Source organism: Apus apus, chromosome 4, assembly GCF_020740795.1.
Source record: "Apus apus isolate bApuApu2 chromosome 4, bApuApu2.pri.cur, whole genome shotgun sequence".
NCBI lineage: Eukaryota > Metazoa > Chordata > Aves > Apodiformes > Apodidae > Apus > Apus apus.
The window spans coordinates 67,399,010-67,424,389 of NC_067285.1; the positions used below are offsets into that span (position 1 = coordinate 67,399,010).

The following is a 25,380-nucleotide window of genomic DNA, read 5'->3' on the forward strand; positions in this document are numbered from 1 at the left end:
GAAAAACATTAGCTCCAAATAAAAACAAAATGTTTGCCATGAGGTTTAAAATATTGGCAATGGATCTCTGAGAACCCTGCACATCTCTGGACATGGTTCCTGCTGAGCTCTGACAGCCCTCCAGATGCTGCAGATGCCTCGAACACTGCAAACACCTGCAGAGTTTGCTCCATAACTCCTAAGTGTGGAAGTAGAAATGGCAGCATGGGGGCTGTAGAAACTGTGCTGCCTAAGGAGGCAGATCAACATGAACTAAAATGTTACCTCTGGCCCAAGTTAGCAAAGCCTTCACTCCCTCCACTTGCTTTGGGATAAGAATTAGGTTTGACAAAAATATCTGCATCTATAGAAAGAACCTTCCCGCAAATATAAGTAAATCAGTATTGCAAGAATACAACTTCATGGGAAACATTTAGAAAACAAGGACGGTCTAGAGAATCATTAGGGGTGCATTGAAACAGAGATTTAGTAGTCTGTCTACCAAGGTAACTCAGCAGAGAATCCCACAAAAAATGCACAGGCTAATGTATATTAAACCTTAGCCATTTAGCAACTGCATGATCATACTACTAACAAGAAATTAAGGACTGGAGGAAACTGCAGACTTTTAATCACAAATTTTAGACTTCAATAATTAGTATACTTAAGTAAGAAAAAGAATAACAGAAGAGAAAGATAAGAGAACAGAATGATTTCCTGACAAGCAAAAGAAGCAATGTATTTATTTCAACAGAATTTCCCAGTGAAAGAAAAAAAGACTCAGTCCATTAAAAGAAACATAGAAACATGACTATATTCAAAATAATTACAGTTTAAAAATGTTGTAGAACTTGTTTTGAGTTCTTTTGAGGGCCTATCCCACCCCTCTTTAAACACTGCTGTAAATTGAACTCTCACAAGACAGGAAGCAAGGTTTACTCTAATATGTATTACTATTGCCACTCGTATGGATCTAGCATTGTAATTCCTTGTTTTGTAGTGCTAAAATACCAGCTTGCTACCATGTAAAAGCTGATTATCCTAACCTTCCTTCATTGTCTATGCAAAGTAAACAAATCCCTGCCTTCTCTTTCTAGCACTCCATGTGGACACAGCATGAAAAATCCAGGCAAAATACTCCTCACACAAGCATACAAATATTTTGAAGCATCACATAAGAGAGTTATTATAAATATTGTGAAATACTTTGTATTGAAGAAATGAAGAGGGGAAGGATGTGCTGTACTGGATATTCCCACAGGTGTATGTCACTGTGATACACACCAGCAACCAACCTGCAGCTGCTGCAAGGACCTGGTCTGCACCACCTATGTGCCTCAGCCATTCTCTGTGAACTCACCCCTGTGCCTGTTGGGCTGGAGCTACGCACAACCAGCCATGCACCTTGCTGGTCTTCACCCTGAATGACCAACCGGGCTTGTCCTGGACTTGCCACCTTGCAGGGCAACCTCCACCTCATCCCATCCTGATGTGCCGCCTCATGATGCTGATACGCAAACATGTGTCACACAGTAAACTGTATGCATCGTACTCATTGTTGGCCCTCTCTGTCAGAGAATACATGAAAAGGGAGAAAAACTTCCCTAATTTAGAGAAACTCAGTTTCACCTCCCACTTCCATGCAATATGACACGCCTATAAATTGGCCCTAAGAGAACTTCCAGAGATATTACAGGACATGTCATTCACAGGTCTTCTAGAACAAAATCACTCAGCTTTGCAATACAAACACATGTCACATCCCTCCAATCAGAATGGTTGATGAGATGCTCTAAGATACAAATGGAAGACATTTCAGGGCATCACAATTTATAAAAACAGATTCTGAGGGAAGAACAGCAAGTACCGCACAGCTGTCAAACCTTTCAAATTAATTATCTTTACATCCCAAAATCAGTATTAAGTATCTGAGTGTTCACATTCACATTGTTTGAGAGTTACTTGCTAGTTTTGCTAATTAAGTGAAGTAAAAGCTAGAAATAATATATGCTGTCTATTAGCAAATCATTAAAAAATAAACTTGTAAATACCTCCTCTGTACATAACGTCTTGTTTTTTTCAGATCTTTACTCATGACTTCTTGTTTTTTCAAACTCAAAATCCTAGGCAAGTTTTTTTTAAGAACTTTCTCTCTTCACTAAAAGGGGCATATTTTAGACAAATTTAGAACAATTTAAGTTATTACTAATTTAATGCTTTAAATTAACATTTTACCATAATTAAAAGCTCTTCTTTTAAGGGCTATTCTCTAGTTTAGACAACATGAAAAAAAGTAAAAATCACAAAAAACCCAAACTGAACTAAAACTAGGCAAACCAGGCAGTTTATATAGTAAATGATACAAACAAAGAAATAGTAGAATACAGTAAATAAATAATATAATTTTTGCATACCCAGCTCTACCTGATAGGAGAGGCCACATTGGATTCTTACCAGTGTTCTTATGCTTCCAAGGAAGGGGTCACACTGGCATGGAAATAGCCAGTTTGAGCATAATGAATGACCTGCACATTTAAAACCATTAAATTTTACCTCATTCTAGTATTTCTTTTAAAAATGGAATACAGTAATAGCCTGAGCTTTAAAATTATCTTTTTCTGTTTAGTATAGTGCATATATGACCAAGTGTTTTTCCAAGGGATAAATCATGAAAAATGTGGCAAGAGTTTGAGAGGTCCTCTTCCCCACTACTGTTTGTAAGAAACCCGATTAAGAACAGAGAGCAACTTATACAATGATGTGGAGGAAATGAGAAAGGGAAGAAACTGGTGCAAAGTAATTGAAACATTACAGTGAAGCTTATGCCTATACTCAGTTAAAACAAAACACAGTTAAAATAAAACACATTTACTGTGTTTAAATAGTTCAACAAGCAAAATTTCACGGATACATGCATGCAAAAGATACATCCTTCATTCTTCACTCCAACTATACCAAGCAAAACACGAGGCATTTAAAAGATAGTAAGTATAAGGCTTTGCTAGCCATGCACCTGTATTTGACCAGGCATTTACAAGAAACAGTTTTTACTGGCAAACACCTTTGGGAACTCATCAATACCACAACAGATATTCTCCACCCCCCACACACCCCTAACATGTGGTAATAAAATATATGCCAAATCCACTCCATTCACATTTTAAATACTGACTATGGCAAGATACTTTCAAAAATGACAAATGTAACTTTTCCAAAAACTAGGCAATTGACTATTGAAATATTGGATCATTAACTCCTTTAGCATATCACACTTCACTAGACACTCCTTACTATCTATACATTAGAAACAAACAGATAAGTTGCTTAAAACATCATTCTGTGAAATAATTCACAACTGCTGTAACACAATGATAAAGGAAATTAATTGCTAAGTCTCAGTGTTAATCACAGAACTTACTTAACATTATCCAACCTGGATGAACTGGAAAAAAAGCTTAAATACTAACAGTGCAGAACATATGCAAAAAGATTGACCTCACCCATTTCTCCCCCCTCTGGATGCTAAATGTATAGGATAGCTTCAGTTTTTATGTTGGTCTTTGAAGACTGAAATAGACTGAATTTATTCTGATTGGAATACTTTCAAAATCACTTATTTTTCTGCCTCAGCCTTATCATGCCCAGACTAATGCCTCTAATTACACAGGTCTAAAACAAAACAAATACTAAATTCTCAAAAAATTACACGTCACTGATAAAAAGTTGTCATATAAGCATTAAAGACCTTTTCATTAACATTGTCTTGTCAATATACCATTGAAGCCAAACAGGCATTGACCTTTGACTTCACTATTATCGGAACAATTGTTTGGAAGTTTGCTGCTTAAATCTAAGTTATACCTAAGTGTCAATACAGAGCTAATAAGGATACATAAAGTCACCAAAATTTTGCCTTCTTGTTAAGAAATGTTTAATAATATCCTTGCAATAAACATAATCTGCCTCTCAAACAGAAGTTAGCATGCCAGAACAACAAAGAAATAATGAATGCTTAGGGAACAAATTTTAATCCCTATCTCTAAAGACTTCATATGGCTTTCTTTCCAGACAAACGCTCCGTCACACCAGCAATTTACTCATCCAGCTCAGAGGGATTTCAAATACTGAGTCCTGTTACCATACTACTGCTATGACAGGAGCTCAAAGCAATGTCCTCATCCCTTGTCCAATAATGGGGGAATGACAAAGGATGGAATATAAAATCATATTCGACAGAGATTGGCTGAGTCATCAGGTTATCTCTAATACCTCCTTTTAAAACAGGTAACTCTTTCAGGTGTATGTGCTGAAAAGGTTATCCACAGAACAACTTATGCTTTACAACTAAGTGCTGCTAGTTATTTGAAATGAAACTGAAAAGTCATATTAAGAAGTCATAAAGTAAGGACTATCAGTTTAACAGTAACTTTAAAACAGTCTGTAAAAGTGGGAAGATGTATGCAAACTGTCTTTTCTACTGTTTTTAAGAGCCTTTACTTGCAAAATAGAAAAAGTGTATAGCTTGAAGTCACTGGACCAACAAAAACCATAGCAGCTAAATCCAAAATTAAATGCAGTATTTAATAACCTATGTTAAAAGAAGCCCATGAAAATTACAAATTTCTCATCAAGCCAGGAAGGTGTTAAGGTAGTATTTTACATGTCTTTGCAAGAACAACAGCAGGAAATGTGTTTAGAGGTATTACCTTCTTGAACTGCCTGAAATGGATTGTTGCCATCCACAAAGGTCACCGAACATGTGATTTTCTCCGTCTGTAAGATCTCATCATTCTGGTTGAGATCAGCAACCGCCATTCGAAAAACTTCCTCATCTTTTTTGGCAGATTCATCAAAAATCGCCCCTGGGAGAAAGAAAAAAAAAAAAAGAAAGAAAAAAACCACAACAAAAATCACATTGCATCTTTTACCTGTAGTATGTCAAAGCATTAATCATAAGCACTTAAGACATATTTTATGCTATAACATCATCCCTTCATTCCTGAAACCTAGCTCTCTCAACGAAGAGCCCAGAAGCTGCTTAGCAATATAGAGAATTCCTACATTTTTACATTATTTAAAACATAAATTGAATAGAAGCATTGATTCCAGCTAGAAATAATGGGGAAATCTAGTTAAGCATGAAACAAATTATCTGCATAAAAACATGGCTAGAAAATGAAAACTAATTACCTTTCCAAAAGTGCTGTAACACACTGAATAACTGCAATGGACTAGGATAAAAGTTTAACATCATGTCTAGTGACAATTTAAAAATAAAAAGGTCAAATGAGGTGATAATAAGCCTAAAAGGGTAACATCATTGGGAAATTGTGATAGAATTGACAATCACGATCAATAGATAAGTAAGCAGCTGATATAAACTATTTTGTGTCTAATTCCTATTGGAATTGTAAAACAATCACTCCAGCTAACTCCCTGCCTCTGGAAGTGAGTCAATTAAATTTAAGAGGTTAATTAAAATAATTTCCGACCTTACAAATCTGAGAGAAAGTGACTGTTCTGACTTTTTTTCCAAAACATACAAGCAGAAGATCATGAACAGGAAACCGTTAAACTTAGGAGGAGCTGGCAGAGGGTGTCCAAACCTTGCACAGCCAACTCTTCAGGTGCACTGAACAAGAATTCCAAGGCTAATCCAGATGGTTTAGCTTTTTTTTTTTGCTTTCTTTAAACTATACTGTCACTTTTAGCATCAGAAATATCCTATTATTTTACATTTGCTTCTTGTATGAACTATTTATACAGAGAGGGCTCAAATTACACTGCTATATAGTCCTATGAGGAATGCTATATTGTTTAAAAGCCTAAATTCAGGGCTGTTATATTTTCAAGATTAAAAAGATGGATGCTACAGAAAGGATGCTTCAAAAACAGACTTTCAAAAACTGTATTATTATAAAATTTCTTCAATTTTCAGGTTTATTTATCCTTGAGTGTCTGTTGTCAACATAAAACTCAGCTAAGGAAGTGTATCTGCCAAGGCAGCCAAAGACAACAGAAAATGCTGATCACTCATGACTTCAGGTAAATACCTGCAATTGGTGCTGAAAAGAACTGAAGAAAATTAATTTACAGGAAATGGCTTATTTAAGAGAAATAAACTTCGTACATAGAGCTTATCATGGTTTTCCCACTGTCATCCAATGCACAGCTCCCTGCCAGCACCACTCATTCTACATGAGTGTCATCTCTTCCTACAATCTGACCACTTTGACTCCTTCATTTTCCCTCCTGAAGCTGCTGCCATCTGGAACAGATGTTCTTTACCTCTCTACCTCATTCACCTGTCATCTCTGTGCAAATCTCAGTTGAAAACATTCATTTTCTTCCTTGCCCCCATTTCTATTTCCCTTGTTTTACTTAGCTCCATAAAGCAAAGCTGCACATGGCCGAGAATAGGGTTTGTATGTAAGATGCTGCAAACTGCATCTTCTCCAAAAAGATAATTATTTTTGTATCCAGGTAGCATTTAAGGGTACAAAAGACTTCGTCCAATGATATACCTTAAAACACGTTTGTTTCTAACCTCATGGAATAATTCAAACCAAAACCACACATGCTCCATTTTGGGGATACACTTCTATTGATTTTGATTACCTAGGCCAGCAAACATTGCTAATGAACCTTGGAAAGAACAATTTTACACGGATAAGAAGTAACAAGGTTAAAAATAAGAAGCAAAAAACCCCAAAAGTTGGAAAATAATTATAGTAATTAGTCAAATCCTATTCCTGTAGAGTCATTCTGTAACAAATGCCACACTGGAAGCAAGTGAGCATGCAAAGGTTTCATGCACATAGACAGGGCAGCTGTTGACTGTGTTGCAGAGCAGCATGGCAAAACAAAGACCTTCCAGCCCACAATGTGGAGTACACCTTCTTCTACAGCTGGGAAATGTGATCCTAAGTCTGGCTTTAGCCCCCCAAAAATCCAGGTCAGTAATTGAGTAGAGAATACAAAAAAGCCCAAGTTATCTAGTGTTTCTTTAGCATGTGACATTACAAAAATCTCCTTCAGCCCCACAGTCCTTCCCCTGGGCAGCAGAGAACTGCTCTCAAGACAATGTAGCATCAAGCTTTTCAACAGATGAACCTTCTTGAGAATCTTCTGTGTTTCTTCCAGGCACGGATATCCCTAATAAACTCCTATGCTTTTTCTCCTATTTGAGAGCCTGACTCAAACCCTGCCTCTGACAGCAACTGAATGGATAAGGAACCAGGTTATACCAAACTCCATGTAACCTTCACAAACAATGCCTTTTCTCACTGTAGTACAATTGCTCCCATTTTGCTCTAACCACTACTTATTTCATTTACACCTCCATAGATGAGGTGCAAATTTAAAAATTTCTTCTCTAACCAATACTACATATCTAATACCTCACAAAAATAAGACATTAGAATCTCCACAGGAAAGCAAATAAATACATAGGTAATGTGCATAAAAATATTGTAACCACAGTTCCCACAGCAACCTAGCAGGAATTAAGATTGTTTTCCTTCACAAACTAAGGCCTTATCAATTTCAGTATCTAACTTAGCCACACAAGAAGCCATTTAAGATATAATAAAGATGACACTGTTCCTTTCAGGAGATGGCAGTGCACAGAAGCGTATCTATTACACTTTAAACAGTGATAAGATAAATTTCATTTCATAATTGATTCTCAAAGTTTAATTTCAGTTGTTAAATACAATTGGAAAACTAAAAAAAAAACCAACAAAACAAACCAAAAGCAAAGCAACAACAAACCAAACAAAAAAAAACCCCAAATCATTTTGAAATTGTTTCTATTCTCATATATAGATTTTTAGGTCCCTGTGGTTTATTTCAACTATATTCCATGTGTCTATATATGTCTCCACATTATATAGGTGGGGGGAGCATTACTTTTGATTCTTTTCTTAAAAAAAACATTTCAACGAAAAAGTTAAAGGGATTATTTGGATTGTGCTAACATAGCTGGAATACTTTCCTTTTCCTATGACTTCAAAAATCATCCTCTGGTGGATAGCAGTGAATTTTCTGATGTGAAACGGGTCTATTGAATGTTTACAGCTCGCTTAAATGCAGCCTTTAACTACTTTTGTATGAGGTATGATTTTCTTTCCTTGCCGAGGCTCAAAATGACACTGAAGTTTTGATGCTTATTTTTTAAAACATAGACTAACAAAGTCTAACAAACAACTAAATGAACAAATAAAAGTTACTACACCTTAGAATTACTTCTATAGTGAAAGCCACATACACTCTAATTTCATCATGGTTCGACTGCAAAAAGGAGACAACTCGAATAACCACAAACTTATTTGGAGTGCGTGTCCGAAATGAACCCTTTTGGCTATAAGAAAAAATGTTACAGAAAGTAATGAATGGCTGAGGAGAAAAAGCAAATTATTCTTAGAGATACTGCAAGACACTTGTTTTCTACAAAATGATGCAGCAAAATTATTCATAAAGGGAAACCTCTTCAAAATTATACAAAAGTAGATAATCTTGGTTTCTCTTCCACTCTTCTCACTGCTCACCTCAGGTGAAATCAAGGCCTCACACTAAATATGTAATTTCTAACTGCATTCAAGGAGTATTCCTATGATTGCATCACGAGCCAACATGCTGACACAGCAACTACCTTGCAACAATTTCCCTCTCCTGTTCTATTAGCATGTCATTACTTTCAGCTTTATTTCAGAATCTGGATGAGGATAGCAGAAATGTAATTCTCCACTGGTGTTTTAAAAACGTTTAGCGTATCAATAATATCCTGTAGTTTAGCACGTAATTTTTTGTGTTTAACTAACTCATTCGTACTCAACTATGTCACCAGAAATCTGTCAATTTAAATGAATATAGACCAAATCATACAAATGTTCAGTAAGTGCACTAAGTACCAATGACATCATTAGAAAGGATTTTCAAAGATCATTTGTCCTACTGACCCATCCACTAAAAGTATAACCCAAATAAGACATTACCAGCTATTGCTAGAGTGATTTTCTCAGTCTACTGGTATCAGACCCGAGAACATAAAAAAGGGAGAGAAACATGTCATGACTAAAAGGATGAAGTGTGAAGAGATTTAAACCAATGTTCATCTCTCTGTTGACTAAGAAAGGAAAAAGTCCACTGCTCGTAGTGTTTTCAAGTATTATCATTTTATTCTCTACAGAAGTATGACATGTCTGGACCTCAGTGACCCATATTAGTCTCAGAAAAATAAGTACCTTGTTTCAAAGAGAAGGAGGAGTACACTGATTAAATTGAGGCCACAGCTCAATTTCAGCACAAATTTGATTTTCACTTTATAACTTAGCACACACATACCTACCTCACCAACAGAATCAATAAACTAGTTCACAAGTGCAGGAATGTTTGGAGAGAAAAGGAAGAAAAAAGGGAAATGTAAAACACAGTAACTTTTTGAGCAACAATCGGATGTTATCAGCAGCTGCTGATTTTACGAAAATTCTCTGTTCCACCAATATTTCCAGCCTGTTCCAGTGTCTGAATCCAGTTCCACTGTATCTTCTCAACTGCTGCTATTATATTATTAATCTGAACGAGAAACTTAGCATAGCTGTGGGAGAAGGATGGCCATGCTGTTAACACTCAGAACAAGCTGTGGGGGCTGAGTCCTCATGGCAAACCTCATTGGAGATGTCCTGCAGGGCTATAAGAACATGGCCACAGGTCTAGCACCCCCATAAGAAATTAGGTTAGAAGAAGACATTTATTTCTCGTGGTTTAAAGTAATAAGCCTGATATCTGAAATCCTGAGATACATTGTAGAATAAAATCCCATGTTATTTCTAGACTATAAGAGTGCATACAATAATGTCAGACTGATTGAATGTATACATACAGCTTTAGAAGACCAATCATATTACAATGGAATTATTGTCAACCAGAAAAAGAGGGACTTGACATGTTTTAGTCAGGCTGCACTCATTTAGGCATTTGGAAGGTCATATACAGAGGCACTGCCTTGCATATGCAGCTCCCATAATCACAGTATTCAGCATGCACAAATACAGCTGGACCCTAAATTTCACTTTTGACATAGAGGTGCTGTGAAGTCTCTCTTTTGACTGATAAGCAGTCAAATACATGCAATCACATCTTGATTTTGTCAATGGAGGTAAAACATCAGAATCACTTTTCTAAGTTGAGTTTGAAAGGGTTTTGAAACCCTTTAGAAAGCACACAATAAGCTTCATTTTTGTCCCTTCAGCACAAAGGGAGCAGAAATTCTCCATCTCCTCTGTATCAGGAGGGAGTTTCCAGCATATGTGTCCTCAGCTACCTCGCACATCACACTGCACATGTCAGGAGTGGCACAGGGCTTGGCCATCAAGTCCCCCAGCCCTTGGGGACCACTCCTGGCTCACACAGTGCCAACATGGGGCTCTAGCTCAGGGCTGAGCCAGTCCCTTGTGTCTTAAGTCATCAGCCTCATGCCTTTGGTCCCCAGTGGCTCTCTGCTCTGCACCTCAGGGATCTTGGCACCAGAGTGCATCTAATCAAAGTTAAGAATTTTGAAAACATCAGGATAGGCCTAGGAACACCTGTGCCAGTTCCTTCTGCAGAGAAAGTAATGTCTCCCTGCCCACCAAAATGTAAAGGCATGATTTCTCTTTCTACTTTATATATCTCAACTTTTTACAAGCACAGCTCAAGAAACTGAACAATACATCAGCACGTATCTTTCACTAGTTATCATCAGAAATGTAAAGGACAAAATAATCAGCCTAACAGAATGTATTTGCCAGTTTCTGGATTACCCATAGATTCATGAATATTCAAGTGAAAGAAGCATCAGGCCTACTGTAATTTTTTTTTCAATGGACTTCTGTAAAGGTCTACTTCTGGATAGAGAAGGCTTGATATTTTTCCAGGCCATACCATGAGCAAAGTCATTTGCCCTTGTGGCTAAGAAGGCCAATGGCATCCTGGGGTGTATTAGAAAGGGTGTGGTTAGTAGGTCAAGAGAGGTTTTCCTCCCCCTCTATTCTGCATTGGTGAGGCCGCATCTGGAGTATTGTGTCCAGTTCTGGGCCCTTCAGTTCAAGAAGGACAGGGAAGTGCTTGAAAGAGTCCAGCGCAGAGCCACAAAGATGATTAAGGGAGTGGAACATCTCCCTTATGAGGAAAGGCTGAGGGAGCTGGGTCTCTTTAGTTTGGAGAAAAGGAGACTGAGGGGTGACCTCATCAATGTTTACAAATACCTAAAGGGTGAGAGTCAAGAAGATGGAGTTAAGCTTTTTTCAGTGATGACCAGTGATAGGACAAGGAGTAATGGATGCAAATTGGAGCATAGGAGGTTGAAGGTGAATATCAGAAAAAATTGTTTTACTGTGAGAGTGACAGAGCACTGGAACAGGCTGCCCAGAGAGGTTGTGGAGTCTCCTTCTCTGGAGACATTCAAAACCCGCCTGGACGCCTTCCTGTGTGATGTACTCTAGGTGACCCTGCTCTGGCGGGGGGGTTGGACTAGATGATCTTTTGAGGTCCCTTCCAACCCCTAGGATTCTATGATTCCCTGAGATCACTGACAGTGCTTAACCATACATTATAGATATTTGCATACAAGTTGCTGCTGTCTCCAAAACACATTCTTTAATCAATCACAATTGCATTGATTTTTAATATAATAAAAAAATTAGTAAAAGTAGTAAATACACAGTCCACATCTAATCAGAATACACGAAAAAAACCACCTCAAACCCAAATTCACATGAAAAAACCCTCATCTTTTCAAGGGAAGCCACTCTCCCTGCAATTTTGCCATTTTATTCTGCAATCTGGTGGACATATACAAGTAAATTGTATGTCAGTGACATTTAAGGAATTAGAGATGCTACCCTTTTAGCTGGACACAACAATTAAATCAAAGATTAAAGAGCTGGATTAGAGAATGAAAGAGTTTTCCAGAATTTTTCCCCACTCACATCTAAATTCAGCAAATGCTTTGTATGCGCAAGTCTAACTTTAGGCATATAAATAATCTCTTTCAAGTCACACCTTAAAGTGAGATTCACTTATGAGCTTAATATGGCACTGACAGTTTCCTATGGCACCTTTTACTCTCACCACTGCAGAAAATACCTCTTCTTACACTGGGAGCTACACCATAAAAATAAGAGTCCATTTCTATTTGTTTTCCAAGTCATTAACCCTCTTTTCCAGCTATATGGGTGTAATAAATGATACAGCAATCCCTTCACTTTGATGCTTTTTGTTTTCTAACTTGAAATACTTGAAACAAAACAGTGAATGAGGAATTTCACAGGTTTTTTTAATCTGGCAAACTGCTAGAGGCAAATTCTGTTTCAAATACAGCAAAAGGAAGAAAAGTGCAGTTATCATCTAAACACAAAAAAAGTCCTTCCATTCTTCTCAAGTGAAGCACAGTTGGTTTTTATGTCCCAGTCTCACAGTAAACCTACCAATATAGCTCTGCTTGTTCCTGAAGTCAGTCATTTCTTCTAAGCAATTCGACTACAGGAGAGTATTCCACTGTTTTACACCTTTTCTTTTTTATTTTAATTATTCTTTTTTTTTTTTTTTTCTCTCTCTCTCTAGAGTATACTGCCCCGTATTAGAAGTCTTAAGTTCACTTAACAGCTTGACAAAGAAAACAAAGACTCAGCTTTTTCTGAGCTTTTCTGAACAGACTTTCACAAAGTGTGAGCCAATGCTTCAGGTATTGTATGTCAAACCTATTAACTATAAAGTAAGATAGAATTTCTAGGAAAGATGAAACACAAGTCTAAAGGAATGTATTGTCTTTGTGTTACCTTTAAAAAAAATATATTTTAAATACATTTAGAGGTAGTTTGGGGTCAATTCCTTTGGCTACAATAGATGCTGGAGATCCGTACAGTTCAAAATAAATGTTGAGAATTACTGCTCTCACAGTTTGTAGTTCTAGTATCCACAATTGGAATTTTTTTTCTGTATAATTCTATTGCAAGACTGTGGATACACAGCAGTGTCATTGGGAATTATGTTCACATTTGGAAAGAACAGACTTTGTAAGATCTTATCCTCCTTATTTACACTATCCATTGGGCACATATGCACAAGCATGAACACTTTCCAATGACTTATTTTAAGCTCATCCTGAAAGACATTTCTAATTGTTCACAAGTTCTAAACCACCTTTTTACACTTATATTTAATACAGCAAATGGTACAATTTATCAAAAATCATCTGCTGAGCCGTGTTCATCTCATTAAAAATACAGCTGTCATTTGCCAGCCCCTTTTTGGGAAGGGTTAGTGTTGACTACAGAGTACAAGGAGGAGGGGGCAAAGGGAGAGGAGGGCAAAATGCAAAATATTGGAGTCCTACTAAAAAAGCATTTATTCAGGTGCATTTTTTTTCTATGCAACATATAACCAAAGGCATCCTAAAAGGCAATTCTAGAAAATAATAAAGTCCCTTTCTCAATTGCCCTACATTATCATTAACTTAAGTGAACCTTCAGTAGAAAATTAGTGCAAAAACTGCTATATGAAAGGAATAACAATTGACACACCTCTTGCATTTTTTACAGGTAACTAATTGCAGAGCCACCAAGAATTTGTTCCTGAAAATGGAAAAATACTGCACAAATGCCTGTTGTGGCACTGGAGACTGCTACCTACTGCTGTAGCTGCAGCAGGGTAAAATATTATCACCATATAAACACTATATTTTATACCTTTCACAGGATAAGAATTAAGACATCTCCTTTGCACTGTTCCAATATAAACTTTATGTGGTGATTAACTAGAGTGATAATATTTTCACATTCATTATGCAACAAATGAGCTGATAATAATGAGAAGCTTTTCATGTTTTCTGTCATATCCATAACTTCAAGTTGGGGTCTAGCTGTGAAAAGCATCTGGTTTGGTAGATATTATTGCCACATTATTAATATCCCATACAGAAAGGCAGTCTGATGATCATAAATTTCCTGAATAGTATCTGCGTTCTCAAAAATATATGTATTTAGTAATTTTTACTAGTCCCTAGTTGTGAATGCAAGAAACCTCACAAAGGAATGTCAACAAGAATGACTGCATCCTAAAAAAACCCTAAAATATTGTTAAGCATTTGTCACTGCTTAATGTCTTCCACACTCATACTCAATGCTCTGTCTGTATGTACAATTCTGTTTCGTAAACTTCAGAAGGCAAATTAATGCTTTAATTAACCAAATGATGCAGACTGGTAGGTAGAGATGGAGAGAAGACTGCTGTCAAACCATTTCTTTATGACATGGAGCATCTGCAACACCTTACTCCACTAGCAGCTGAACTTTGTGGAGAATGAGATTACCAAAACGCCAGAGATGTTGTTAATACACAAAGATATCCCTACATACATACAAAGGTGCAAAGATGACAGTGTGAGATTTTTCTTGAGGGCATTTTTCTTCTTTTTCCTTCCTATTTCACTTCAAAATTTATACAAGCTTTTTGTTCCAAACAGTTTAATAATTTCTTGTAGTGAAACAGCCCAGCCCATCTAGTTGAAGCCCTCTGCCATGGGCAGGGACATCTTTCACTAAATCGGGTTGCTCAAAGACCCATCCTGCCTGACCTTGAACACTTCCAAAGCCACTGTGGGCATCCACGGCTTCCCTGGGTATCATAGAGAAATGCAAACATATATAATTTAAATATAGGGCTTTTAAAAATCTATCTGATCTCACATGTAGTGTTATGAATGCCATGGTAAAGTGTTAAATAACAGGGAGGAAAACAGCAGTGAAAAACTGTAAAACATTTTGTGCCTGTCAAAAAACACAAAAGCTAACTCAGAAATTTATCTTTTTAAAAAAAACTTTTCTTTTCTCTTCTTTAGAGCAGGTTTTTATTCTGCTGAAGGAGAGGCATTGAATGGTAATGGGAGAAACCAAACAAATTAGTCTCGTATTCATCTAGCCTATTTTCTTGCCGAGGCATGACTGTCCTGTAGAGTGCCATTTACATTCCAATTGAAAATTAACACACGTAACCTCTTTCACTCTTATGTCACACAGAGGGTAACAAATCTGGAAGCAATAGGTTTCCAATTTCAACACAAAAAATATATGGAGAAAATGCCCTAAGAAACTGCCACTTTCCAAAAAAGGATACAAATTACTCTGCTTCTACTAACATGTTTATTTACTTCTCCATAAAGATTTTGTTCTTTTTAATTGTAAACTTTGTATTTTATAATTTTCATAAAAGGACAAGCCATGCTGCTCTAAAATTTGGTCTCCAAATATTCAGGGCTATGGGCTCAAAGTGACTTAATGACCATGGGTGTTAATTACTTAAATATCTTGCCATTTTCCATAGAAGATAGTGCCATAACATCTTTGTAGTTCTTACTTACATTAGAGGAATACTCTCTACTGTCACAACTCATAATTTACATGTGTGTATAAAAAATACATTCTCAGAATATAACTCACAGTTATGACAAGTTAGACTTATTAATTAAAAAATTTCACCCAATCAATTCTGGTACTGATGCATTTATTTTGGAAAGGACAAAAGAAGAAGTGCAGAACAAGGAAAGCTTAAAGTCATTCTACATGAGACACACCAAACATGACCAAAAAGGACTGCTTTAAATTCTTCCAATTCTCTGCTGCAATTTAACTTCACACTTTGTTTTTAATAACCCTACAGTAATTCAGTAATATAAAGCTCTTTGAAAATTGTAACGCTGCCATGTGAAATGTCTGTAAATTTAGAGCTCCCAAAGCTTCACTGCAAGTCAATTAAATGTAGTCAAGTTCTGCTAAAGAGTAGTTTCCAGGGTACAATATGTCTGTACATTTACTTTTTTTTGTAAAATCAAATAACAATTTCTAAGACAGCAACTGTGTGATGAATAACGAACAGTTGCCTCTTCCACTAGCTTCTATTATTTTTGTGCTCTCAGAAGGCAAACTTAAAAGGTAAGAGTGAGGCAGCAGCTGAGCTATTTCCATAAATTGTGGCTGTGTCAGAAACCTCTTCAATCCAAACATTCCCGCTTTCTCCTATTTGTAGAAGACATCCTAAGATTATCCCATACAGCTGGCTACTTAGAAACCTGAAGCCAATAATACTTTGCTCTATCAGTGAAAGAAGTAACTATAGAAGAAACAAATGCAGCATAGTGTCAACCACCATCTCCAGAGTTGCTATAAACTCAAATCATTCCAGGTTCACAAATATTTTTAAGAAACTAGTCTAGCATTTGATTTATTATTTTTTTTTAATAAAGCCTAGAACTACACATTTGGTTTAAGTTATCTCCTGTCAAGAACCACTTATATAAAGCCATATGAAAACAAATAAATATATTCCCATTTTAGAAATTAAGGAATATTAAGAAGATGTACAGTGACTTGCTCAGATGACCAGTAATTAGAAGCCTGTCAAAATTGGAAAAATCTAATAAAAAAAACCTGAGAATTCAAAGTACCTGTCTTTATTTCTATAATTTAACACATATAATCTTGGAACACTGATATTAAAATAATAGTAAGTATGCTAACATTATAGATCCCATCTCATCTGAAAATATCATAGGAAAAGGATTTGGGTTCTGGGGGTTTGTTTTGGAGAGGTTTAGGAGGGTAGGCTGAGGGTTTGGTTTAGGTTTTGGTTTGTTTTGTTTGTTTTGAAGGGCTTTGTTTTTAAGTGAAGTGGCTGTAAATTGAAGGTAACACAAATCTTGTGTATAGGGTCTTGAAAATTGCTTTAACTTGAATAGACTTGACATTCAGTGACTTAGGCAAAGACTTTTAAAATTTTAACATATTCTTGAAACTGGAAAATACATTTGAAAGCTAGAAAGTACCTAAAGAAAATAAAAATTACAATTATGCAGGAAAAAATAATTAGTGTGTTATTAACCATATTACATTTTAAAAACACACTGTAGAAACTGGAAAATTAATTTTTAAAAAATCCAGAAGTGATACATGTGCAGAGACAAAAACTGTTGTTATTGCATGATCTCTGCTGATGAAAGGAAGTTTGTGAGTAGCCAACCCAAGTGAGAAAGAAGAACTTTGGCAGCAGCTGGTTGTAGCCGGCAGATCATTTTGATAAAGTGTTCTTATTAATTTACAGAAGTGATAAAAAAGAACCAGGAAAGTACCCACTATGATAAAAAAAATGTACTTTCTTTTTATCAAACCACTAATATAACCTAAAGTAGCTCCTGTTATCAACATCCTGGGAACAGACCAAGGTTTTGTTTTCTTTCAGTCAGCAGAACAGCACCTGTAAACAATGTGCATTTTATTTTCTGTCACATTTGATAAGTACCCAAGTGATGAATGCACAGAGAAAACCAAGGGAGAAGTATAACCTTCACACTATTGTTCTTGTAGGCATTTCAAGTTTTAGCAACACTTTCAGCTCAATATTTTAAGAAAAGACACTTCTTATAAAGTACTTCTGCATCTTTGAGAAAACAACTCCAGTAACCACTGTACATAGGAAATATGAGTGATAAAGGACATTGGAAAATTGTTTTACATAGGAGAAGGACACGTTACATTCAACCCCAGAGTCCAAATTCTGCTCCGTCTTTTGCATTTAAATATTTCAGAAGATACATTTATCTGGATTTTCTGGTTCCTTCTTCCTTAATCAAGTTATTTTATGGTTTTCGAAAAGATGAGTAAACTTACCTCACAGTGACTTGGCCTGCAGGTGTATCACATGATTAGACAAATCCTTAAAATACGTCTACAAGTTTTGAATCTCATTATTACTCTATCGCTTAATTACTAGTGCATCATTATTTATTACTAATGTATTATTACAAATTAATACAGGATACCTTGAGTATATTGTGGTACATTGCATTAATTTGCCAAATGACTCCACAAGGCTTCTCCAGAATTCCACTTAATATAAATGTTTCTTTTATCTATAGGTCCTGATACTTGATTTCCTTACCAGAGGTTAGTAAAAACCCTGCAAAATTTAGCATAGCTACAGGGATTTCCCAGCAGACTGTTCAAACACAACTGGTTTCTTAGAAGATTTTTATAAACATATATTTCTCTTGTTGACTTGCTTCCAAGCAAATATATGATATCTAGATATCCTATATTTAATAGTAACAGAAAAGGCATTTGTAGGAATTAGATTGCAGCCATAGGCATGACTCCAAATGCCTCATTTGTAAAAGTGGGATTTTCTTTACTGAAGCAATTATTTCCTATTCTAGATCACTACTTTACAATCATTTACTGTTAACAAAGTAAAGTTTAGTGTAAGATATGATTCCTGAGGAAGAGGAAAACTATCCTGTTGAGGATTTGAGAGCTACATACATGCTGTATGACAACAGAGTATGTAAGCTAAACTTGCCCTCAGTGAAGAGGAATACTTACTGAAGAAATGGGACTACAGCTAGTATTCACATCTAGATCTCCTCTTCGATATCCTGTGTTCCAGGTTCAATGAAGTGCGAGACTGTACTCAGACACACAGCTCTAAAATCAAACTCTAGATTTTAATTCACAGTGTCATGAGGAAACTTCAACTACCTCTTGAAAAAAATTAAAAACTATCAAAACTCAAACCCAGCTAATAGTATACAGAAAAAAAACCCAACCAAACAAAAAACCAACCACAAAAAAAAAAAAAACCAAAACAAAAAACAAACCCAAAACCAAACAACAACAAACAAAACCAAAAACCAATCAAACAAAAAGACCAAAATATTATTCATTGAACTGACAGGGCAAGGAAAAAGTATTTATCTGATTCTTGAATCATGGAGAATTTCCTTTCAGTGCTTCTCTGCCAGCCTCTAGTCATCCCAGTGGAACATAACCCAATAGTTCCTTTTACAGGTTGAAGAAAAATAAACCTCACAAAACATCTTACACACCATTCATACATAAGCATTTGCACTTTTTTTTTTCCCCCTCTTTCTCTTTTTTTCCACATAGAGATAACATTATTTTTCTCTTGGTCTTCAAAATAGAATGCCAAAACAAGACTCCCTGAAGCATAAGTTAAAATTTACACCAGGAGCTAAAGAAAGGACAAGAACACAGAGCCCTGTCAGATGAGTCACTAGTCTACAGAATCTTCCCACATTTCTCTTCCCATTCCTTCTTCACTCTCATGGCCTTTACATCAATTAACTTTCAATTATTTTCTGGACAGTAGAACATCTTCACCAGTCCTGAAAATGTGTCTGCTGCAAAGTACTAGCACCATGTATTGGTGGTTGGGACATTTTCATGGGACGTAGTTTAAACTCCTGAGACAGAAAAATACTAAGCACTGATTTTGACCATTTCTTACAAGTTTTTCGATACAAGAAAACTGCAGGATCTCCCCAAGTTCCACTGTGTTTCATAGGTAACACAGTTCACACATCTGACTCCTGTAGAAGATTCAAGGCTGTAAATTCCAAAGGATTTTTATACTACTATGCTTCTCACAATGGAGGAAAAAACTAGGTTTGAAAGCACACCTTTATCATCAGCTATGCTTACAGAAATCAAGATGTATTCTGGCTAAAGTTTAAGTTTTCCTCTTTGGTTACCTCAGAACAAACATAACCGCAATGCACACATGCAGACCGTGATTATTTTTTCACCTAAGCTGCAGTAGATGACATACGTTTGACACCTGGGTAATTTTTATCCCATTAAATGCATAAGATTGGTTATTCCCCCTCATATGAATTGGCTTTGGAATAATTACTTTTCCTCAGAAGCTTTTAGTCTCTATTTCTGCTTATCTTATTTCTCTGTGTCTGAATAAGTGTGCAGAAAATTGAGAAGAAAACTATTACTTAGGCTTGAAGATGAATGACTTACCATATTTTGCTTTCCAGTTAGTTTAGAAAATCCCTCAGTATTTCTTTATGTAAGGTGGCAGAAAAGTTCCCTTTCCTATCTGTACAGGGTAAATAAATAAAACACCACTCTAAAAGGTCACATTGTTATATTTACAGCCTGCAATATGAAATTCATGGACACTTTGATTAAAAAATGAAAACGCATGTATGAGCTCACAGAAGGGGAACACTATACAGAATTTTCATCTGTGCGTACTCATGCTTGTACAGCCTCTGAAAAACAGTGAAGAAGCAAAAGAACATGTTTCCTCAAAGAGAAATGGCGCATCATTTTTTCAAAGTGAAGGCAGAGCTTTCTAAAAGTATAACAAAACTTGGTCAGGCACAGGTAACTTGGGATTTAAAGGCTCTATAGCTCTACCCCAGAACACGTAAGAATTCCTCAGTGTTAGCATATAGTCCATTAAATATGAGTCCATGTCTTGACTTTCATTTTCCAGAGATAGTTATATCCCCAAAGAACAAGGATCCAGAAGTGAAAAAGCAGAGAATAAAATATAAATGAATAAATAATATAAAAGAATTTTAAAAAAAATCTTTTTAAAACCAGCAAGATTCTGCTTGCTCAGTTTAAGTAAATATTTATGCTACTGAGTCATTATAAACTCTCTTAATTTTCACCTAAATATCCTTAAATAACATCTTCCAACTTCTTCCATATGACTGTTTCTCATACTACAAATATATATTTGCATACTACCTGTCTTTTTTGCACTTGTTCTTTTCATATTTGGTTACTTTATTCTCAGAAACATGCAGATGAGTTAGAGAGAATTCCAGGAACAAAAATTATACCTGCATTCATATTGAGATGGAAAAATTTATGTACAATATCATCAAATAATGATTAAGAGTGATATAGCAGCCATAATCACTTCTTAAATGCACAAGGGGAAATACTTCCTAATAAAATTCCAGAACAAGATTCTTTTTTTTTTTTTCTAAGAATGCAGCATTAAATAGCTATCCATGCACCTTTAACTGGCAGTATTTTAACTTTGTTGCCTGTGTCCCAAAAACATTTGAAGGATAAATTGCAATCTGCAATTCTACTTTTCCTAAAGTAATAAACAACTGGAGTTTTGAAAATATATTCCACTATCTCCTGGGCCACTTTTTTGCAGCCTTTTCACTATTGAATATTATATTCAGTTTTTATCAACAGTATCAGAATCCTGGTATCATCTTCTAAAAATAACGGGGTGCAGCACCAAGTTTCAATTAGCTTGTTGTGGCCCTACTGCAAAGCATGCCAAGTACCAGGTTAGTCTCACATACTGGAAATAGTATCTGTTTTTAAAAAAAATATCCACAATTTCAATAAAAAGAGAGCCTGTAAAAGAGTTTTTTGAGCAGCAAGTGGGAAAGCAATCATGATAATCATTGCAGAGAGGCTAGCCCCCCCTTTCACCTACTTAAGCTGTTCACATACTGAAATAGTCTTGGTAGCAATATAATCAAGTGCTTCTTTGAGAAACTAGAACTAATTTTCAGAAAGATTATCTATGACATGTTTCCTTTGAAACCTGAAAAACTCTGTGGGTTCCAGGAAGAGCCTGACACTTGGTCCAGATTCTCCAACAATTATCAACACACACAGCACAGCTCGGTATCTCCACACAGCTTGAGCACATATAATCACAGAATCTTAGGGGTTGGAAGGGACAAAGAAAGATCACCTAGTCCAACCCCCCTGCCAGAGCAGGATCACCTAGAGCACATCACACAGAAATGTGTTCAGGTGGGTTTTGAATGTCTCCAGCAAAGGAGGCTCCACAACCTCTCTGGGCAGCCTGTTCCAGGGCTCTGTCACTCTCACAGTAAAGACTGAGGCACTCAGTCTCCTCTTCTCCAAGCTATAGAGACCCAGCTCCCTCAGCCTTTCCTCATAAGGGAGATGTTCTACTCCCTTCATCATTTTTGTGTCTGCACTGGACTCTTTCAAGCAGTTCCCTGTCCTTCTTGAACTGAGGGGCCCAGAACTGGACACAATAGTCCAGATGCGGCCTCAGCAAGGTGGAATAGAGGAGGAGAACACCTCTTGACCTACTAACCACACTGTGGCTTTCAGGATGTATAGTGCTTGTCTTGAACAATCCAAGAGATAAGTGATGGACTTAGGCACTCTGGGTATCTGTTGTCTGATCTGAGAGTTAAACAACATTTGTTGATGGAATAAAGAGATGTCTTAGCAAGGCACCCAACCTTTTGTTTCCCCTCCTACGATGTGTACCTGAGAACTGGGGAGTTCAGTGTGGGACATGCTGAGATCGGAGACAAAGGAGTTCTACAGCTGGCGCTGCGAGCAGAATATCCAGTGATAACCAGGCCTTGATATCTCATATGAAAACCACTGACTTAGCAGGACAAGGCAAAGAGTGCTGGTCTCAAGCTACTTCCTAGGGCCGAACCTCCACTGCAATAAACTAATCCTGTGGTGCCAGTTGTCTCAACCTCCTCTTTTGCTTTGGCTGATCTCATCAATTACCCAAACAAAGACTATCTGCAGGGCACAGCCCCGGCACCATAACCACCCCCCTCGTATCTTGGAGGAGCATGGAGAAGATAAAAGGATTTTCTCACTTACTCAGGGAGAAAAGTGGGGGTGCAGTGGGCAAGAATTGTATAAAAATCTGGGACACTATGGGTGCATTTGAAGCACTTCCCCACCAGGAACCACTTTCCCACCAATGACATCGCTGGACTGTGGTGGTAACTATTCTGTCACCTGCTGTCCTCTGTATCTCTGCTTTCTCCTTTCTTTTCTGTCTCTGTTTTCCTTCCTGTCCTATCTGCTCTAGGGACTTTGTTGTGTTACTCTAATAGAAGCTTGTTGTGCACGTGACATCTGACCTCATTTGCGTCTCAATTTCACCATTTGGGATCACATTTAAACCTTTTCACAGGTCCTGCCGGACAACAAAGGGTGCAGCTGCCGTGCAGCTCATCCCAGGAGAGGGGAGGCAGAATTGAGCCACACCAGCCTCCCACTGTGGTGAGGAGCATTAAAAAGCAAGAGGGTTCTGCCTGATGTCTTGTAAGACCACACGGCAGCCCCAGTGCCTATTTGTGGACCCGATGTGTTACCTTTGTTTTGTCCTGGCAAGACTGTAAAAAATTGCCATGTATCTGAATACCGGATCGTGACACACACCCTTTCTAATACACCCCAAGATACCATTGGCCTTCTTAGCCACAAGGGCACATTGCTGGCTCACGGTCATCCTCCTGTCCACCAGGATCCCGAGGCACCTTTCTCCTACACTGATCTCCAGCAGGTCAGCTCCCAACCTGTACTGGCACATGGGATTGTTCTTCCCCAGATGCAAGATTCTACACTTGCCCTTGTTGAGTTTCACCAAGTTTATCCTTGACCAACTCTCTAGCCTGTCCAGGTCTCGCTCAATGGCAGCACGGCCTTCTGGTGTGTCAGCCACTCCTCCCAATTTAGTGTCATCAGCAAACTTGCTGAGGGCACACTCTGTTCCCTCATCCAGCTCGTTGATGGAAATATTGAACAGCACAGATCCCAGTACCAACCCCTGAGGGACTCCACTAGTCACAGGCCTCCAACTAGATTCTGTCCCATCGACCACAACTCTCTGACTTCTTCCTTTCAACCAGTTCATGACCCACCTCAGTACCTGATCACCAAGCCCACACTTCCTCAGTTTATCTACAAGGATGCTGTGGGAGACAGTGTCAAATGCTTTACTGAAATCAAGATAAAACACATCCACCGCCCTACCGTCATCTATCCACCTACTCCCTTCCTCATAGAAGGCTATAAGGTTGGTCAAACATGACTTGCCCTTGGTACAACCATATTGACTGCTCTTAATGACCCCCTCATCCTTGATATGCCTAGAGATAGTGCCAAGGACAAGTTGTTCCATCACCTTTCCAGGGATGGGGGTGATGCTGACCGGTCTATAGTTACCCGGGTCCTCCTCCTTGTCCTTCTTCTAGACTGGAGTGACATTTGTTTTCCTCCAGTCCTCAGGCACCTCTCCTGTTGCCCAGGACTTAGCAAAGGTGATGGAGAGTAGCCTAGCAATGACCTCTGCCAGCTCCCTCAGCACCTGCAGGTGTATTCCATCCAGACCCATTGATTTATGGATGTCCAGATTGCTTACCTGATGCCTAACCCAATTCTCATCTACCAAAGCAAACTCCTCCTTCATCCTGACTTCTTCTGGGGCTTTAGGGATCTGGGGCTCTTGGGAAGAGTCTGCAGCAGTAAAGACAGAGGCAAAGAAGGCATTCAGTACCTCTGCCTTCTTTATATCCCGTCTTCAGGGCACCCACCTCATTCAGCAGTGGGCCTATATTGCCTCTAGTGTTAGTTCTGTCTGCAATGTATTTGAAGAAGCCCTTTCTATTCTCTCTGACCTCCCTAGATAGGTTTAGCTCCAAGGAGGCCTTAACTTTCCTTTTTGCCTCCCTACATCCTCTGACAACAGTCCTATATTCCTCCCAAGTGGCGAGCCCCTCCTTCCACGATCCATAGATTCTTTTTCCACTTGAGTTTGCCCTTGTTTAACCATCCTGCCTCCCGTACTTGATTTCCTACCCATTCACATTTAAAACAAAACCATTCAAAACCAGATTCACACCAAGGACTGGAGGCTCAATGTCGGTAGGGCTTGGAAATTAAACAAAGGTTTTCATCAACCATGAGAAACCAGTGCTAAGTGTTTAGCTCTTACTCCAGAGAGCAAGAAAGAAGATACAGAATTAAAACCTTCATCAGGAATCCACATAAGTGCATCAATTTAAGTTACACCATAAATGAATGGAATACATTTTACTATATATTTTTATGTATATATTTGAATATATTTTTAATGTATTTCCTTTTTTAATTGCAAGTCCTACAAACAAGAGCCAGTGTGAAAAGAGCAGGTCTGGAAGCTGCAGATGAGATTTAAAGAGAGAGGCACAAATGGGAAGCAAGTTACTAAAAAACAGTTTCTAGCTTTGCATTACTTCCCATTAATTTGCAGTGGGATTGGAGGCATTATCCAGGCAACCTGAAGTGGCTGCAGTTCTTTTGCAACAGAACGCTTTTGTGCAAGTGAAGTACTGTGCTGAAGTACTGCAAATTAGAGTAATTGGAGCTTCACTTTTTACACGTCATTTTCAAGCATCTCTCTTACCAAATTTAAGGGCTTGACAGGTGATTAAATAGTGGCCTGAGGTTGTACGTCAAGGAAAATGTGGCACAGGCTGCACATCAGCTGCAAGTTAAACACAGCCTTGAATACCAGCTGATGATGTGCCACCCTGAGATTCAATGTAGCTGAGGTAATCTCAGAAAAACAGCATTTATAGGGTGCAGACAGTGTTTTTTCTACACATTTCAGCAGGCTCAATACTGTGCTGTGTAGCAACATTCATAGGCTGATTTACATACAAAGCCTTTCTCATCCATGCATAGTATTCTTTAGCATCATTACTACTAAGGTACCAGATCTTTTAAAGCTGTTCTCTAATAAAAATCT

At 37.6% G+C, this 25,380-nt stretch overlaps 1 protein-coding gene across 3 annotated transcripts in view; it reads right to left on the reverse strand.

The window, feature by feature from the left end:
* The window catches only part of GRID2 (glutamate ionotropic receptor delta type subunit 2), a 736,483-nt gene that overhangs the window by 582,449 nt on the left and 128,654 nt on the right, over positions 1 to 25,380 (reverse strand). For all 3 annotated transcript variants that reach the window (XR_007889412.1, XM_051618647.1, XM_051618648.1), the window contains exon 2: positions 4,686 to 4,841. Coding sequence is in view for 2 of the 3 variants with exons in the window: in XM_051618647.1 (XP_051474607.1) it covers positions 4,686 to 4,841 (156 nt within the window). In the remaining variant the exon portion in view is untranslated. The remainder of the gene's footprint in view (positions 1 to 4,685; positions 4,842 to 25,380) is intronic.